At 45.1% G+C, this 19,279-nt stretch overlaps 1 protein-coding gene and 1 long non-coding RNA gene across 2 annotated transcripts; one reads left to right on the forward strand and one right to left on the reverse strand.

Annotated features, from left to right (window-relative positions):
• The first annotated feature begins 11,312 nt into the window (after positions 1–11,312).
• LOC120666855 (light-inducible protein CPRF2-like) lies at positions 11,313–16,030 on the forward strand. Its single transcript, XM_039946839.1, has 6 exons — positions 11,313–11,553; positions 12,667–12,754; positions 13,458–13,617; positions 14,033–14,108; positions 14,193–14,318; positions 15,340–16,030. Exons 1-6 carry the CDS (start codon positions 11,413–11,415, stop codon positions 15,700–15,702), a joined length of 954 nt encoding a protein of 317 aa, XP_039802773.1. The 5' UTR covers positions 11,313–11,412; the 3' UTR covers positions 15,703–16,030.
• LOC120666856 lies at positions 15,762–19,271 on the reverse strand. The gene is made up of 2 exons (XR_005671908.1): positions 18,471–19,271; positions 15,762–17,334 (listed from the first exon to the last, which is right to left on the reverse strand). It is a non-coding gene; the product is annotated as an uncharacterized LOC120666856 (long non-coding RNA).
• Positions 19,272–19,279: the final 8 nt, after the last annotated feature.

Below are 19,279 nucleotides of genomic sequence, written 5' to 3' on the forward strand. Positions count from 1 at the left end.
CCCAAAACTTCTCGGACGTGCCATAATCATCCAACATTGCTCTAGCTAGGGTGATGAGAGTCTTGTTCTTTCTTTCCACCACTCCATTTTGTTGAGGCGTGTAAGTGGCGGAAAACTCATGCTTGATGCCCTCTTCATCGCACCATTCTTCAATCTTCATGTTCTTGAACTCGGTGCCGTTGTCACTCCGGATCTTCACAATTGGGGAGTTGTACTCCCTTTGAGCTCTTCTTGCAAATGTCTTGAAGAGTTCCGGAGTTTCACCCTTATCGCCTAGAAACATAACCCAAGTGTAACGTGAAAAATCATCAACAATTACTAGGCAATAGAGGTTACCACCAATGCTCTTGTATGTAGTTGGACCAAAGAGATCCATGTGAAGTAGCTCGAGCGGCTTGGAGGTAGACAACATCGTCTTGATGGGATGATGTGTTGCAACTTGCTTCCCGGCTTGACATGCTTTACATAGCTTGTTCTTGTCAAAGGTGACGTCCTTCAAGCCGGTGATCATCCCTCTCTTGTGGGCTTTCTTGAGGTTGCTCATGCCAATATGAGCAATTCTTCTATGCCAAAGCCACCCAAGAGAAGACTTGGTGAAGAGGCATGTCATGGTGCTTGTTTGCTTTGAAGAGAAATCCACCAAGTAAATGTTGCCATGCCTAAACCCCGTGAATACCAATGACTTGTCTTTTTCATGAGTTACTACAACACCATTCTTGTCAAAGGCACACGTTAGTCCAAGATCACACAATTGAGCAATTGAAATAAGATTAAAACTAAGTGCTTCTACAAACAAAACATTAGAAATAGATAAATCTTTAGAAATTGCTATTCTACCCAAACCTAAAACTTTTCCCCTTGAGTTATCACCATAGGTGACGTGTTCATGATCGCCGGGGTCTTCAAGGGAGGTGAACATGCTATCATTGCCGGTCATGTGTTGAGAGCAACCGCTATCAAGTACCCAATGTTTTCCACCGGCTTTGTAGTTCACCTACACACATGAGAATTCACTTTTGAGTTTTAGGAACCCAAACAAGCTTTGGGCCTTGCACATGTGTGACAAGAGCTTTTGGGACCCAAAGTTGCTTGGGGAGCTTCTTCTTTGACTCCTTAGTGAGTTTGCCAATGAATTTGGCCTTCACCTTGCCCTTCACTTTACTCAAGAGAAAATGGTTATTTTCAAACATTGAAGAGTAATTCTTGGGTAATTTAGGAAGAGGACGTGATGGTAAAGTGCACTCCCTAGTGTGGTGCCCGGTGACTTGGCAATGTTGGCAATATGATCCAACTTCCTTGATGAAGCTAATCTTGATCTCCGGAGAAGGAGTAGTGCCTTGATTTGGCTCCGGAAATGAACCAAGACCTCTCTTGCCATAGTCACGTGCATTGTTGAAGAGAATTTCCTTGTGGATGTATTCTCCTCTTGAGAGCTTCTCCACACTACTCTTGAGGCTTGCCACTTGATCCATCAATTCCTTTTCCCTAGAAGGTGTAAGCTCGGGCAAAGCATTAGTAGCATTTGCATTAATGAGTAGGTCATCACATGAAGTAGAAGCATTGACCTTCTCAATAGTTTCATGAGCAAAGTTCTCAAGACTTGGGTCAATTGCTTCATAGGCAAATTCAAGTTCTTGATACTTGTGAGCCAACTCCCTATGCTCTTGTTTAAGCTTTTTGTGGCTCTCTTCAACTTGCTTAGCAAGTACAAGTGACTCATTGTGCTTTTTGAGCAAGTCATTGTACTTGCCAAGCAAATCGGAGTGGGCAAGCTCTAACTTGGCACGAGTGCTCTCAAGAACCTTGACTTTGCCCTTTTCCCTCTTGATGACGGATGTATACTCATTAATGAGATTAGCAAACTCATTAGGGTCAAGCTCATCATCACTATCATTTTCACTCTCACATACCTTAGAGTTACCTTTGGCCATGAGGCACATTGGAGGTGGAGGTAGTGATGGTTCTTCATTTGTGAGAGCGATAGTGACTATGTCTTCTTCATCACTTGATTCTTCGCTTGATGAGACATCGGTCACCCACTCTTGCTTTTCCACCAAGAAGCTTCTCTTGGTGTTGCCCCTTTTCTTTGGGAAGAGCTTGGTCTTTTTGTCATGGCTCTTCTTCTTCTCAAGCTTCTTGTTCTTGTTTTTCTTCTCATCTTCTTCATCATCGCTTGAATCATGGCGATGTTTGCCTTTGTTATCCTTCTTTCTCTTGTCCGGCTTGGGGCAATCGGGAGAGATGTGTCCTTTTTCCCCACAATTGTAGCATGTTTTGTACTTGACATCTTCCCTATACCGGAACATCCTTCTTTTGGGGTCAAAGTTGTAACCCTTCTTTTTTATCTTGTCGCTCAAGCGTGTGAACTTTCTCATCATGAGAGCAAGTTCCCCATCTTCTTCATTATCGGATGAGCTTTCATGATGATCTTCTTCTTCATTGCTTGAGCTAGATTCTTGCTTGATCATCTTGAGCTTGCGGTGCTTGTTGACCTTGGTTTTGAGAGCAATTGATTTGCTTGTTGTTGGCTCTTCTGTCATACCAAGGATACTCATTTCATGAGCGCGAATTTCGCCCACAAGCTCTCCCACTTCCATTGTATCAAGATTCTCCTTTTGAAGCATAGCATTGATAATGTTGTACTTGGGCTTCGGAAGGAGCATGAGAATCTTGCGGTTGATGGAGCCACTGTCAATTTTGGAAACTTCAAGAGCATTAATGTCCTTGACAATGACATTCAAGCGGGAATACATATCATTGCAATTTTCATGAGCAAGCATTTTAAAAGAATCATATTTAGCTCTAAACAAGTGATATTTTTGTTCACGGACTTTTGTGGAGCCTTCATGAATTTCAATTAGCTCTTTCCATATATCACTTGCTAAGTCCATGCCATTTACTCTAGCAAAGACTTCCTCACTAATGGCTTCGAAAATTGCATTTCTAGCCTTTGCATTCCATTTTAATTGCTCGGCGGTGGGAGTTCCGGTGAATCCGGTCTTAGTGGCCAACCACACTTCGGGGGCAATCGCATCAAGGTATGCGGCCATGCGAACTTTCCAATAGGCAAAGTTCTTGCCCTCGAAGTGAGGCGGCGAACCACCCATCTTGGCCATAGCTCTAGGCGGTGAAGCCTAATGATCCAAATGAGCAACGAGGCTCTGATACCAATTGTAAGGATCGATGGACCAAGAGGGGGGGTGAATTGGGCCTTTTTCAAATTCTAAAGCAAGGTAAAACAACCTTAACCTATGCAATACTAGTAGGGCACCAATTCACCAACCGGATAACTAAGCTACCTACACAAGCTAAAAGAGATAAAAACAAAGTAAAGCCTAGCAAGGTAGAGCTAAGTTATGATCTCTAAGTCAAGCTCATAAGTAAATTGCATGAAAGAAAATGCTTGAATAAAGAGAGTGGACAAGAGACGACCGGATTTTTCCCGTGGTGTCGATGTGTTGGCACACACCCCTAGTCCACGTTGTGACACTCACTAAGAGTCTTGTCACCTCCCATGTCACCGAGACTTGGGCGCTCACTAAGAGTCTCCGTTCACCATCCCGGCGTGGTGGAGCTCAAGCCACGTACAATCTTCTTCTCCGGGCTCCCACAATCCTTGGCAAGCTCCGCGAGAAACACCCCGATCACCAAGATCGCCTAGGTGATGCCAATCACCAAGAGTAACAAGCTAAGGCCTTCACTTGAGCAAGAACTGATCACCAAGAACGGATGCACACTAGCTTTTCTCTACTCAAGTCCTTAATCTTGCTTCTTGATTGATTGAAAGCACAAGTATGTGAATGATGAAGCTCAAGGTGGCTCTTGACTATGGTATGAGTGTTTGGATGTTGCCTGGTGTCAAGAGTAGGCGAAATGACCCATTGGAGGGGTATATATAGGCAGCTCACACAAATAGAGCCGTTGGAGAAAAGCTGCCAGAAAACTGCGTAGCGCCGGTTAATCCGACGTACCCCCCATTGTCATCGTCGGTTTAACCGGTGAATGTAAACTGCCTCTTCTGAAAACTAGCCGTTACAACTGGGGCAGATTAACCGACGTAGCATCGGTTTAACCGGTGAGTGTAGTTGTCCACTGAACCACTGAAAAATCAAGTCTCTGGACAACTGCACCGACGTTAACTCAAACCTATCGTCGGTTTAACCGGTGAGTACAACTTTTGAATTCCTCTGAAAAAACCATCTCACTGGTCAATTGCACCGACGTCTTGATTCAAACAGCGTCGGTTAATCCGGTGAATAGAACTTGAATTTCCCTGGAAAAACCAACTCTGGACCAATGCACCGACGTTAAATTCAAACACGTCGGTTTAACCGGTGTATTGAATTTGTCCAGACTCTGCTGACTTCGTTTAACCGACGTATGGAAAATTGAGAGCGTCGGTTAAACCGGTGTATAGACTTTTTCTGATTTTGTCTTTTCTGATTTGAGTCTTGAATGAAATCCAAATATTCTTGAGATATAGTTTGAGAACCACTTATTTGAACTTCTAGAAACCTGAGTGACCATAGTGTGCATCCATTTTCAAATGACCATGTCCATGCTCAAGTTACTAAGCTTTAACCCCTCTTAATAGTGCGATCACTACAAAACTATAAAACCTATACTAACCTAAGTGTCCTTCTCAACCTTGTGACACTTAGGACTAGAAAGATCCTTAGCCTTGACATAAAATTGAGTTGAATACCGAGATCGCCTTTTTGAATAATGAAATTTGAGGGGCCTCTTTTGACATATGACCAAATGAGCGATAATGATCTTTTAAGCTGCACAAACTCATTAGTCACAATAATGGTTGTCATTAATCACCGAAACATACCTTGAGGGCCTAGATGCTTACAGCGGCGAAGATCAAGAGGCTCAGGTGGAGCGTAGCAGAGGAGGATTGGTTCCCAGTGAGCCGAGATGGCAGAGTGGACCACCGGTTCTGGACACTTCTTCAGGCCAGCTTCTACGAGACCTACCAGAGGCAAGGCCACAGGCTCTTCCCGCACAGAGTGCTTGACTGGGTTTCACTGAGGATAGTCGCAGGGGGAGCGGACATTAGAGAGCACTTTGCACACTTCAGAGGTTTGCCCAGGCTATTTGAGATGGAGTAGAACAGATACATTGAGGACTGGGTTCGAGTGTTCTATGCCACAGCCTGGATTGCTCCCGAGCGCAGAGCGGTACATTTCATGTTTGGAGGCCAGGTCTTTGGTTTGTCGAGGGCGACGATTGCAGGGATCCTTGGAGTCGACTTGGTCGATGTCTCCCTGCACGAGAGAGTCTACAGGGACGCAGATCCACCTCGTAGGGCGTTGATTGGCGGGATAGCACCTTCTCATGAGGCGATCTCTCGGTGCTTCCGCCAGCCTTTCCCAGCCTCATATGCCAGAGTCCCCAGCTTGCTGACCCCAGAGGCGTACACAGTTCACATGGCCCTCCGGAGGACCTTGTTACCGAGGAGTGGCTACCCAGAGGGGTTCACAGGACTGCAGCAGCTACTACTACTCCACATCCTCACTCATGAGCCTTTTGACATTGTGGACTTTATTTTGGCTGAGATCGAGGATGTGATCACTGATGGGATGGGTGTCGTGAGGCAGTTTCCTTATGCACACTGGATCAGCTATATTTGTTCTATGATCGTGCCCGCTGACTCACCGATTAGTGTTGTCTACCGTCAGGATGAGGCCCCCCGGTTCCCAGTTTACCGTCCGACTGCTCCCCAGGACCGGAGGAGGGGCAGACAGGCTGAGAGAGCTGCCATGGCACAGCTATCAGCAGAGGTTCAGTCCCGAGTGGCCGAGGAGGACGAGGCACTACTTGAGGTAGAGGCACAGCTTCCCAAGGAGACGACGAGATCCACTGGTCAGAACTCGAGACTGACTCCTCTGAGGACGACGAGCACTTCCCTCCTGCACCAGCTGCTCACGATCACGAGGCAGGAGGATCCAGAGTGCCAGCAGTCACTACTGTCTCCGAGTCTCAGGTGACTCAGCCGTCCGAGCTCACCTCTCTACTTCAGCAGCTAGTCAGTCAGCAGAGAGAGGACCGGCTCGCGACAGAGGCCCAGCTCACTGCCATCAAGAGGGAGGCTGCTCTAGAGCGTGCTGCATCAGAGGAGCGGTTTGTCGGCCTACTTGACAGAGTCACTCAGAGGACAGACGCTCAGTTCCAGCAGATGCAGCAGGGCATGATGGCTATGTTCGGCATGATCACACAGCTATACTCTCACTCCGGACTAGCCCCACAGCAGCCAGGTCTTCAGGGTATGGGAGCACCTCCACTTGCAGTCACTCCAGCTCCAGCCTCTACAGCAGCTCCAGCTTCGTCGACGACACCGAAGACCACTTTCTCGTTGTCCGCACTTCTTGGGTCTACCAGTCGTCAGATCTTCTCTCCACTGCCAGCGACTACGCTGTTTCAGGACTCACCGTCAGTGGTTCAGTCAGTCGCCCTCCCCGTCGTACCACAGGCACTACCTTCAGGGGGAGGAGGAGGAGGAGAGGAGTCCCTACCACCACAGTCGATGCAACCAGCAGCCTCAGCAGTCACAACTTCAGATGCTGACACCTCTTCTGCTGACCCGCTTACGACTTCTACGGATCCTCTCCCAGGCAGTGCCAGCACGAGAGCCTCCACGATAGCTACACCTCCAGTCAGCTCGGACCCGCAGCTCCCGTCCATCACCGAGGGTTCTCCGTCCGATGACGACGACCTGGACCGCTTCCTCGCCGTGCCGCGACAGCAGGACCCGTATCTCGCCTTTTTGGTGCTTTGATGCCAAAGGGGGAGAGAGTTAGGGGGAGTTAGAGTCAGGGGGAGGGTAGAGCTCGCAGAGTGATCGTAGATGCCAGGACTTGATTGTTGTATCTTTATTGGCTTCTAGTTCATGGACATGTATATTTGACTCTTGTGCGTGTTGCTCTTTTATGACATGTCTATGGATTCTGTTCGAGCCTTCGTGCTCTTTGTGCGTTCCTTTTCGCGCGTTAATCTTTCTTGCTTTACTTGTTTAAGTTATTATTTGTGTTGTCATCAATCACCAAAAAGGGGGAGATTGAAAGCATCTAAGCCCTCAAGGTATGTTTCGGTAATTAATGACAACCATCATTGTCACTAATGAGTTTGTGCAGCTTAATGAAATCTTATCGCTCATTGGATCATATGTTAAAGAGTCCCCTAAATTTTATCATTCAAAAAGGTGATCTTGGTATTCAACTCAAGTATATAACAAGACTAAGGATCTTTCTAGTCCTAAGTGTCGCAAGGTTGAGAAGGACACTTAGGTTAGTATAGGTTTTATAGTTTTGTAGAGATCGCACTATTAAGAGGGGTTAAGGCCAAGTAACTTGAGCATGAACATGGTCAATCAAAAATGGATGCACACATTGGTCACTCAGGTTCTTGGAAGCTCAAACAAGTGCTATTCAACTCATATCTTAAGAAGAATTGGACTTCATTCAAGACTCAAATCAAAACAGACAAAATCAGGAAAAAGCCTTATCACCGGTTTAACCGACGACATCAATTTTCTATACGTCGGTTAAATGCTATCACTGAAGCATGGACACTGAGTTCACCGGTTAAATAGACGATATTTGAAATTAACGTCGGTGCAGTTGTCTAGAACGTTGGTTTTTCTAGGGAATTCAAAGGTTATACTCACCGGTTTAACCGACGATATTTGAAATTAACGTCGGTGCAGTTGTCCAGAACGTTGGTTTTTCCAGGGAATTCAAAGGTTATACTCACCGGTTAAACCGACGATATTTGAAATTAACGTCATTGCAGTTGTCCAGAACGTTGGTTTTTCTAGGGATTTCTAAGGTTATACTCACCGGTTAAACCGACGATGGATTTGAGTTAGCGTCGGTGCAGTTGTCCAGAGAGTTGGTTTTTCAGTTGATCAGTGGATAACTACACTCACCGGTTAAACCAATGGTACGTCGGTTAAATTGCCTGAGTTGTAACGGCTAGTTTTTCAAATGGGAAGTTTACATTCATCGGTTAAACCGACGATGACTTTTGGAGGGCCGTCGGATTAACTGGCGTTGCGTACTTTTCTGGCAGCTTTTCTCCAACGGCTCTATCCGCGTGAGCTGCCTATATATACCCCTCCAATGGGTCATTTTGAAGTCTCTTGACACCAGGCAACACTCATACACTCATTCTATTGTTGAGAGCCACCTTGAACTTCATATTTCACTCATTTGATCATTCAATCATCCAAGAAGCAAGACTAAGGACTTGAGTAGAGATAAACTTGTGTGCATCCGTTCTTGGTGATTGGTTCTCGCTCAAGTGAAGGCCCTAGCTTGTTACTCTTGGTGATTGGCAGCACCTAGGCGATCTTGGTGATTGATGTGTTTCTTGCGGAGCTTGCCAAGTTGATTGTGGGAGCCCGAAAAAGATTGTACGTGGCTTGAGCTCCACCACGCCAGGATGGTGAACGGATACTCTTAGTGAGCACCCTCGTCTCGGTGACTTGGGAGGTGACAAGACTCTTAGTGAGTGTCACAACGTGGATTAGGGGTGTGTGCCAACACATCGACACCACGGAAAAAAATCCGGTCGTCTCTTGCCCACTCTTTATATTCAAGCACTTACTTTCATGTAATTTATTCATGTGCTTGACCCTAGAGATCATAACTTAGATCTATCTTGCTTAGCTTTATATCTTGTTGTATCCTTTATAGCTTGTGTAGATTGCTTAGTTAGCCGGTTGGTGAATTGAGCCTTACTAGTATTGCATAGGTTAAGGTTGCTTTATTTTATTTTAGAAATTTGAAAAAAGGCCCAATTCACCCCCTCTTGGTCCATCGATCCTTACACAATGAACGACCTGCACCTAACATCGGCCATTGGCGAGATGATTTTTTTTCAGGTAAAAGAGAGTGTTATCTTTTAGTTTAAAGGATTACAATCATTCTTGATTTCCAACCTGTTCGGCTGGCTGGTGGCAGGTGCTAATTTGTTGTGAGAGAAAAACACTGCTGACTGGTTGGTGGCTGATGCTAATTTAATATGTTAGAAAAACACTACTGACTGGGTGACGTCGAACAAGTTGTTGGACATTCATCGACAAGATCAGGCACGCCACTAGCGAGTAGAATCTAGGATTCCTGATCATCCTTAACCTAACCTTAGCTGGTCGAGACATCGGCATCACCGAAACTCCAAGGACAAATGGCAGGTCGGCAAGGCCAGAGGAGGAGAAGCAGATGCATGAACCCGGCCACGAACGGCAAGGACACATGGGATTTTTGATAGCGGATAGGGGCGGCCGATGTGTCCAAAAAAATATCAGCCGTCCCTCCCGGGGGGCAAATCCGACCACTATTTTCGCTGCAGCGTGTTGCTGACCTGGCAGGCCTCCTGGCCAAGAGAAAGATACGGCGGGGCCCGCGCAAAAAATCCACATTTCGTGGACCGAAACGCCCCTGCCACTTGGGTGCGATCCGCCGGCCCACTTGGCCTGCAACTTGGGGGCCTGTTTTTTTCCCGTCCGAATTATGCTACTACATGGACAATGACTGATGATGAGAGGGACAGGGACACCTTCCTTGTTTCCTGGACTTGTCAGCCTGATATCTCCGGCCTGGTAAAAGGGACCTTTTTTTCTTAGGCCGGTGAAGGGACTTTGGAGCTTGCATTTGCTTGTGTGGTTCTGAAAAGGGGGAGGAGGAGCATGAACATTTGCAGGTGGAATTTTGGAAACTTCGTGTTGGAACCAGTGACGGATTTAGAATTTTAGCATAGGGTATGCCGTGATAATTTTTTCATATACAATTTGATATACCCGTATTGAAACGGTATGACTTGTACATAATTACTCCCTCGGTCCCAAAATAAATGTAATTCTAGGACCAAACACGCAAAACCAATGCTAGATGTAAAATTACCAAAATACCCTTTGTCTTTTGTGATGAGTGCATGAGGTGTTAGTTGTCTTTTGTGAGAATCTTCCGGAAATTAGCTTGTCTTTTGTGGTAGGTGAGTCAAAGTTAACATTTTTTGTGGTATAAATTTTGAACTCTAGAATTGTATTTATTTTGGGACGGAGGGAGTAATTCGTATCCAAGTCTGCCAAGTCATTTGGTATACAATAATACAAAAATATGTAAAGTCTTGAATTCACCAATTAAGTACAACAAAATATGCACAAAAAAGCTAACACATCTAAAATAGTTCAGAGATGATTAATCTTCATGGAAAGTCTCCATTATGTCATCTTGATCACTTTGATGAAAATATCCCACTTAACAAATAACATGCTATCACCCAACTTATTTTTTAACCCAAAACCTTAGCAACAACAAGTACACCAAAGTGGCAAATCAGACAAGGAGCACTCGAGTCACAAATTAATAAACTAAACTAGACACGATTACACAAACGTGTGCTGGCAACTAGGCTTGGAGACTGAAGCATTGGATCGGACTGGATCACTGGAGCTCTGGTAGCACTGATCCCTGGCAGGCTGGAGGCTGGAGGCCGCAGGCGGCTGGCGGCCGGCGCGCTCGCACCTCGCGCAGAACTGACGGCCCTTGGCACAACGCGATCGGAAAATTGAGTACGAGGACAAAACATTAACCCGCCGTGGGCAGCATAAGGCTGCACTCGCGTCCTCTTGCGAAGAAGTCGATACTGGGATAGGCTGGACTGCAGGGTATGCCGCGGCCAACCCGGCATACCTTATGGCTCCGCCACTGGTTGGAACTGTAATGTATAAAGTTATCTAAGTCTATGGTTCTAGTCTAAGATTGATTGAAACAAGATGGTTCATCGAAACATTCTCAGTAGCCTTGCTTCTACGCTCTTTGAATTTCCAGAGTCGGAATTTTACCAAGTCCTAAGCCACATTTGCTAGTGCTTTAACATCAAAAGAAATGGTTTTAGTCTTTGAGGGCAAGTTGTCAAGCTTTGACATCAAAAGAAATGGCTTTAGTCTTTGAGGGCAAGTTGTCAAATCTAGACGTACTCCCTCTATCCCTTTGTAAGTGTTGCCCGGGAAGTGTGTAAGTAAAGATACGGAGGGGACGGAGGGAGTATGCAACAATCTTTAGTAATTGATTAGGCAAAACTTTGCACTTGCATAGCAATCTTCCCGGCATGGCAACCCAAAATTCCACAGTTTTGCAACTCGCCTAATCATCAGAATATAAGACAATTGCAGCACACCATACTTGCATTTTGTTTACCCCACTTGCAAAATGAGAAAAAAAACTAAGGGCATTTCCGGAAAAGGCCCACAGTGTCGCCACTCGCCACAGGTCTCCCCATCAACGCTGCCGGTATAAACTCGCCCCCCTCCGGTGACCACCATTGCTCAGGCTGTTCCCAGCTTCCATCCTCCCCTTCTCACCGAGTACGAGGAGCGAGAAAGAAAGCGACTTTCCTCCAAGCATGGCGGGCGCCGGCGCCGGCGCCGATGACGATGTGATGGAGGTTAGCTGCGGCGGTGGAGACGGCCGCGACCCCGGCGCGTACGCGGCGGTGCTCAAGAGGAGGCTCGACCTGTACTGCGCCGCCGTTGCCAAATCCATGGTGCGCTTTCTCCTCCGTCAAAGATTTGGAGTCGCTTTGGTAGAGTTTGCAAGTTCTAGCCCTCGGTTTCAGGGATACGAATTTTATTGTAAATTTTACTTTTTGGGAAATCTGACAAAGGAAAAAGAATCGGTTGCTTCATTTGAGGACTTGAAAAAAAAATCTTAACTTGGTTGGTCTGCATACTTGTCAATGTAGTCCAACACAGTCAGTGATATGCCGGGGGCCACATCAGAAATTCCAATAGCTTATGGCACCTACTTACATATGGTACAAAAAATCCCCTGCCTGTGAGAAACAGAGGAAGACACCGCACTGTGCATGTCCATTTCTCTTATGCAAACGCTGCCACTTTACATGAAAACTGTATCTCGTACTACTTACTGATTTTTTCCTAAGGTAATCGAGGGAGTCTTGTAGTGGTGACACTGACATGTAGGATTACTGATTTGGTCTATGTGGAATGTGAGGAGGGAGGATGTCTTGGACACTCTGCATACACAGCGTTGGGATATTCTGATGGAGAGTCATTGACCACAAATGATTGAATGAGCCTGATGTGATGGACACCCGATAGGATCTTTTCCTCTTGTTTCTTTTTAGATTTTTTATGAAAGAGTATATCTTCTTTGTTTCTTTTTCCATCTGAAAGCGATAGGAAACATTATATGTTATATGAAAATGAATTTATACGTTGATTTTCATGAGTTAGCTATTCGGTAATTAGTACCTAGTTGAGTGGTTACTCCCGCCGCCCCCCCCCCCCCCCCCCCCCCGCGCGGGGAAGTATCCACTTTTATTTGGATATTGTAAAAGAACATCATGCATGCCTTTTTCTGTGGTCCTCAATCTCGCGCACAGATGGCATGTTTATTTTGCATTTTGGTAATATATATTGAAAGGATAGCCTTGGAATTCCTTTAATATTGACCCTTGCAACCAATGGTTCTGCAAAACTGCAAGCTATGTATAATTGTTTTCCCTTACTATGTGGGTAAGGATGTGCAGTACTAGTGGCTTTCCGGAGCTTAACTGTGACAGAAACCTCGTGTACTGGCTGCACCCAGCCCCTTACCCCTTTGTTGCTGTGATGTTTATGTAAGTCCATTTCAGGAAGCTAAATCACAAGAATTTTCGTTGGGCTACCGCAACTCACAAGCTTCAGACACTTCACAATTGATTTCTCAAGCTTCCTTTGATGGTATTTATGACCTTTCACAATTACATACATGTCAGTGACAGTGAGTCAATCTATCAAGCAACTTGGGCAAAATGTTTACGCCTAAATTGCCTGGCAGGAAGATTTCGAAGGCCTTAGGTTGATGAAATGTGGTCTTGCATGAGGCCTAATGCTAAAAATGTGTTAGAAATCAAATCCCATTCTCAACTCACATTCACCCAGTTGAACATTCCAATAGAACATTATCAGATACCAAATTTCAGTTATCCCAGTAAATTCGATTCTCAGTTTTTCTTCAAGTACTGCTGAACCATCTGCTAGCGGCTATAGTCTTCTGTGATAATTACATATGAAGATCTGGACTCACCAGAAGTTCCGTAGAATAGGGATTAGCTTTGTGACTGGTTGATGTCCATATGGTGTCCATTAATTATTCTGGAGAAATGTTCTTAAACTATGAGTAATGTTGGTGAGGTCATAAATGTTGAGACATGAATAGCCTGATCTGCTTCAGTTATACTGAACACTGACATCAACTCTGTTAGTAAGTTGCACTGGGCATGCAACTCTGTTGGCTCCAATTTGCATCCTGGCAGTGTGCAGATATGCTGCATATGTGGTTTGGAAAGCATACGGGGCCCTTTTGCAACATTCAAACCATCAACCACCATTGGGTTTTACATATTTTACTGTCATGTTTTGCTTTCTTTATTTCGATACACAGATGCTGGAGATGGGGGAACCCTAGTTACAAACTCAAATATCATAGACCATGAGGATTTTCGAGGAAATCCAGCTAACAGTGGTACATCAAAGGAACAATCAGATGATGATGGCGATCTTGAGGAGAATACTGACCCTGCCAATACAAAGAAGATGAGGAGGTAACATAAATTGTTGCATTACATGAGTTAACTTGAGGAGAATATATTGACCTTGCTAAATTGAAACCATTTCTTGATTTTGTTGTGAGTGAGAGATCGAACCTTGTTAGAAGGCAACATACTTCAGTTTTCTCGTTCACTTTCTTTACCATTCATTGCCTTTGAAGGCAGGAAAGATCCAATCACATCAAGCTCTGTCCAATTGTCCATATCCACAAAAAAAACTTTATAAATTGCTTTAGTACTAAAATTAATACCTATATTCCTAGATAAGTTAGTGATGCAGTTCAAAGTAACCAGATCCAGGAATTCCATGTCTTTTGCCATTACCTTGACTCTACATGAAATCTAGTATGTATGTATGTCGGAAGCTTAACACACCATCTTACTTAGTTAAATTTAATGTTTTGATCAGAATGCTGTCAAATCGAGAATCAGCTAGGCGATCAAGAAAGAGGAAGCAAGCGCACCTGACCGATCTTGAATCACAGGTTTCAAATCGTGACAGATGAATTGCCAAGTTAATCTCCAACTGAAGTGAACATAATAATGCTAATTACTATATAATTCTCTAGGTTTCCAAGTTAACATCTGAGAATGCATCTTTGCTAAAGCGCCTGGCTGATATGACTCAGAAATACAAAGATGCGACCCTTGACAATAGAAATCTTACAGTTGATGTTGAGACTATGAGGAGAAAGGTTCGTTTATCTTAACTGCGTCACACATTTTTTCTGTTGTTTGTTGTAAGCTTTTAACCGCATCAGTTTGCATATTATCATACTAATGTTTCCATAGGGAGCATTAGTTGTAGCTATTTGTACTATGCACTGCATCAAGACTAAGATCAATGTTTACATTTCTTTGTATGGACAAAAGGCGGAGAAAAGGTAATATGAAATTTTACTATACTTGTTTTAGATAACATGTGAAATTCAGTTTTCATCCACGGTGATTTCTTACTGTAGCAAAAAGTACAGCACATTTTCTATTTTCCTTTCTACATATGAGAATAAAATATTTTTTCCTTTTCCCCTGTTGCAGTTTTTTTTTCAGATACTTTTTTCTTCTAATAATTTTATTTTTAAGAATAACAGTGTTCTCTTACAGGTGTGAGGAGTTGTAAAATGAAACAAAATATTAAAAGTGCCATTCCATGTTCCAATGCTCCAAGTGTGTGTCCCATTAAACCTGTGGTATTGCCCTTGTGGACGGGCTGTTCTATCTCTTGAGAACATCGATACCGCACATGAGAAGTCCAAACAGGATACTACCATACAAACATTTGATAATGCTTGTGTGTGAGTATATGTACAACTCTGTATTCTTGTATCGTGAGTAAAGGCGTTTTTGAATTTCAAAATGTTCATGTTTTTAGGATTTTTACATATTCAGACAATAACTGCAAACTGGGCTTATACTATAACTGTTCCAATCATGTTTCACAAAACAAAGGTCTTCACAAAAATCTGCTAATTTAACAAATCTGCACACCATCATATATTAAAAAGACATCTTCACAAACTTATACTGCTACCCCTTTTACATTTATGCTTATTTTCTCTGGAACTTTACATTTGTTAATAAGCATCGTACAAAAGTCCACTGAAATAAAAGTTAGCCACAACTGCCTTTATATTCCCCTACCCAGAGGCTGTAGGCATAGACATAATTGGTCCCATATCCTTGTAATTTATTTCTTTAACAAAGTATTGTTTTCAGGTGAACATAGCTGAGGAAGCTGTCAGGAGACTAACTGGAACAACCCTCCTGTTATCCACCACATGTGACAAGACAGCGAGCAGCATGCGCTTCTCTTCATGTCCATCTGATGCGGGTTCTGTTTCTGTCACCATTGAAGATAGCATGGAACATTTTCTTCAGGCGCCACTTCAATGCGATCCAATCAAGCTTGACCACCCAAATGCAGCAATTCTTCTGACCAGACGAGAGATGGGCACCAAGCCGGATTCTCTGCAACGTGTCGCTAGCTTGGAGGACCTGCAGAAGAGGATCCATAGAGATTCAATACATTCTGAGACTGCATCAACATTCTCAGACCCTGAAGCTCTTGCCAATGGGTAACGTGATTTATAAAGATAAGCTCTATGATGAGCAGAGTTGTAACGCTCTAGCGCGCTAAATTTTTTTTGTGGTATGGAATTTGTAGCACCCATATTTGGGTGAGATCGGTAACGGTCCCGGCCTGGGTAACGGTTCTAGGAAATGGCACCAGACCCAAGGTCAGAAAGAGCCGGGGTTCGGGGGATTTCTCGGCCTGCGTTAGAAGGCCTTATAAGAATGCTCGGGGGGCGGCTAGCCCCTCGCAGGTCGATTTTTTTTTTCTGGGTGAGATCTATACTGTGATTTGTACACTATCTTGAAGGTAAATAATCTGTGCTTAAGACTGAAACGTTTGACTCTCTGCACTTCTTAGCCTTATTAATATAAGAAAAAGACATGAACAACTTCTTTAGGATTGTGTTAACATCGATATGAAGCTTGTTCTCCTATCTCTCTTTGCTATGTAACCTATATATATCCTGTTTAGTAGACATCAATCGGTTGAAACTGTAGTTATTGATGTGCATGACTATAAAAAGACATGATTTGTGGTATTGCTCCTATGTGTAACAAAAAGTTTCATGTTTACTTGGATTATGTGAACCTAGAGGCAACGAGCAAGAAAACTTTTCTTCAGACCATGAATCACTTTAGACCCCTGGCAAGGCATAATCACCACAGAAATGCACAAGATCTAAATGAATTTGCACAGTATCTTTCTGTGAATATGATTTATTTTTCTAACTTTACCGCTGCGCTCAGAATGGGATAGCTTGATCCTTTACTGGATCTCATATATTGTAGGTTAAACAACTTGCAGTTAAATCTTCATAAATGTTCAAAGAAAACACTGAAAAGGACTGCATTATTTGACTTACCTTGAGATGAAGTGTTTGGCAGCCGCCGGAATCAAGTGATGCAGCACTGAAATTCTTGGATTGTGCTTCTTGTCCTGGGAACAGACAGGTTCATGTATAGTGTTCCCAGTCATCGATAATCCATCAGGCAGATAAGCATCTGCGTCACATAACTGTGTCGATGATTGGCATAAATTGTATCAGCGAGGCAGCCTATTACAACTCTAACTTGGTAATACTACTGTCAGTCCAAACGGAAGCAACTCATGGAGAAGCCAGTTCCATCATCATCCATCACATGCCTCACGCCTGAAACATACATATTTTGACAGTCATATATTCTGTCTAGAATCCTTATGGAGAGAACAAAATAAATAAGAAGGCAACTGACTAGAGTTTTCATTCGCTGAGCTAGTGACTTGTTCCCTTCTTTACTCTTTAGAGTGTGTCAAGTCAAATTTATAATACAGAACATGCCTCAGATGAAATGGAAGGGACTGTGAATGGCCTTTATTAAGTGAGATAAGAAGAGACGGAGGAAACAGAGTATGTATTGTGAGTTGCCTTAGTCTCAGATGAAATCTTTACTAATTCCAGGGATCGGAACATTTCGCTTCCCAACTGGGCTGATTTGGTTCATACATGGTTTCTTTGTATCAACCTGATTCTCTCTACAAATCTGGTTCGCTCTGCAAGTCGCGTTCTGATTCGCTCAGGTCTTGTTCTGCTTCACTCTGCACGTCTGCTTCTGAGTCGCTCTGCAAGTGTGCTTCTAATCTGAAGCAAAAATCAGTACCTGTGTACAAAATAGCACAAGTTGGGAACAACTTAACGACAAATAGCAAGGGCTACGGGTATAGTATTCCAAATGGGCCAGGCACGATGGGCGGCCCGAAGCACGACACTAAAAAGCACGGCACTAGCCCGACCCTAGGCACGATCCATCGGGCCGCAAGCTGGCCCGGCACGATGGGGTGTTAGTGCCTGGGCCGCCACTCCGGCCCATAGTGCCGGCCCGAAGCACGGCACAATGATGGGCGGCCCGATAGCGGCCCGATTCATTTAATGGCCCAGCAGCCCACCTCCCCTTCCCTCTTCCCCTCCAACATATAAAATCATCAAACCCTAATTTTCCCCACCCCCAACCGACCACCCCACCCCAGCCGCCCCTCCCTCTCTCTCCTCCAACCCTCCAACCCCCGCGGTCCGCGCCGGCCGCCTCCGCTCCGGTCAGTGCCCGCGCCGGTTGCCACCCGCCCCAGCCGCCTCCGCCCTGGCCGCCGCCGACCCGGCCGCCGCCTGCCTCGGCTACCTCCGCCCCGGCCGCCGCTCGCCCCGGCTGCCTCTGCCCCGGCCGCCGCCGACCTGAGCCTCCGCCTCCTCCTCCCCGGCCGCCACCGCCGCCGCCACCGCCGCCGCCGACCCCGGCCGCCGCCGACCAGTCCGCCCCGGCCGCCTCCGCCCCGGCCTTCGCGCGCCAGATGGGCCTCCAGAGCCCGATGGGCCAATCGGGCCGCCGTGCCGGCCCGGCCCTATAAAAAGGCCTTAGTGCCGGGCCTGGGCCGCTAGTTTGGCCCGATGGGCATGGCACTATCAGGCCCGATGGGCTGATAGTGCCGGGCCGCTTCGGGCCGGGCCACGTCAGGCTAGGGCCGGGCCGCCCATTTGGAAATCTATAGCTACGGGACGCGATAGGCAGGCGAGACTCTCACATTCTGACCCCACCAGCAGCTGCCGCCGTCGCCGCCAGGCCGGGGCCAGGATGACATGCCGGGAGACAGACGTCCAGGCGGATCTAAAGGCATTCTCCGTGGCGACATGCGCCATTCCCCTGGTCCAGAACATGCTAAACTGAACCCGCATGCAACCAACCTGACAATGCCCCCATGTTTAACTATGGCAACCTTGAAGAGAAAGATAGCGCAGGATTACATGGACTTGATCAGCGCTGCTCTCCAAATTGAAGGGAGCACGCAACATTTTCTCCAGGGTGTCACTCCAAGATGACCAGATCAAGCCGGGCCAGCAGTTCCTGTGGCCAGTTGGTGAGTTGGGACATGGATGCCAGTGCAGTGGCTACTTTCGAGAATCTGCAGAAGAGGATACATGGAGATTCAATACATTTTGGGACTGCATCAATAATGTCAGATCCTGAAGCTCTGGGTAATGACCTTAATGTGAAGTAGCACGTTATATTTGCAAAGAGATTGCTCTGTGGTGGGGTCCTAGTAGTGCTCTAGCAAGATGAGTTTTGTAGGTAATGTAATTTATAGAGACCATGTATCTGGATGAGAAATGTGCTATAGTTTGTACACAACCTTGAAGGCAATTAATTAATAAACAATTTATGCAAGCCTGCCAATTTTTGGAAGTTGAGTCTTCGCTAGGCTTATGCAGGCAGGGCACAGAGGATTGCTAAGAATACCTCTTCTATTGAATTTGGTATGAAAGCATGTTATACTATGAAGCAAATGTAGCTCTCTGCTGTATAACATGTTGATTCTCTTCAGTGGACACAAAAGAGCTGAGATGAGATAGCAATAGAAGACACCCATTACTAACCAGATGTTATTATGTGAGAAATTTTTTTCTTGAAAAATGCAGGAGAACTGTGAATCATTATATTAAGAGAAAAAAGTTATTATGTAAGAAATTGTTCCTCTGTTGACGTTAAAAGTTCCTCTTCTTGTTTTTTGGCATTTTACTTATTTCTAAAAAGACGAGTACATGTTATGACTTGC

Source organism: Panicum virgatum, chromosome 3N (genome assembly GCF_016808335.1).
Source record: "Panicum virgatum strain AP13 chromosome 3N, P.virgatum_v5, whole genome shotgun sequence".
Classification (NCBI taxonomy): domain Eukaryota; kingdom Viridiplantae; phylum Streptophyta; class Magnoliopsida; order Poales; family Poaceae; genus Panicum; species Panicum virgatum.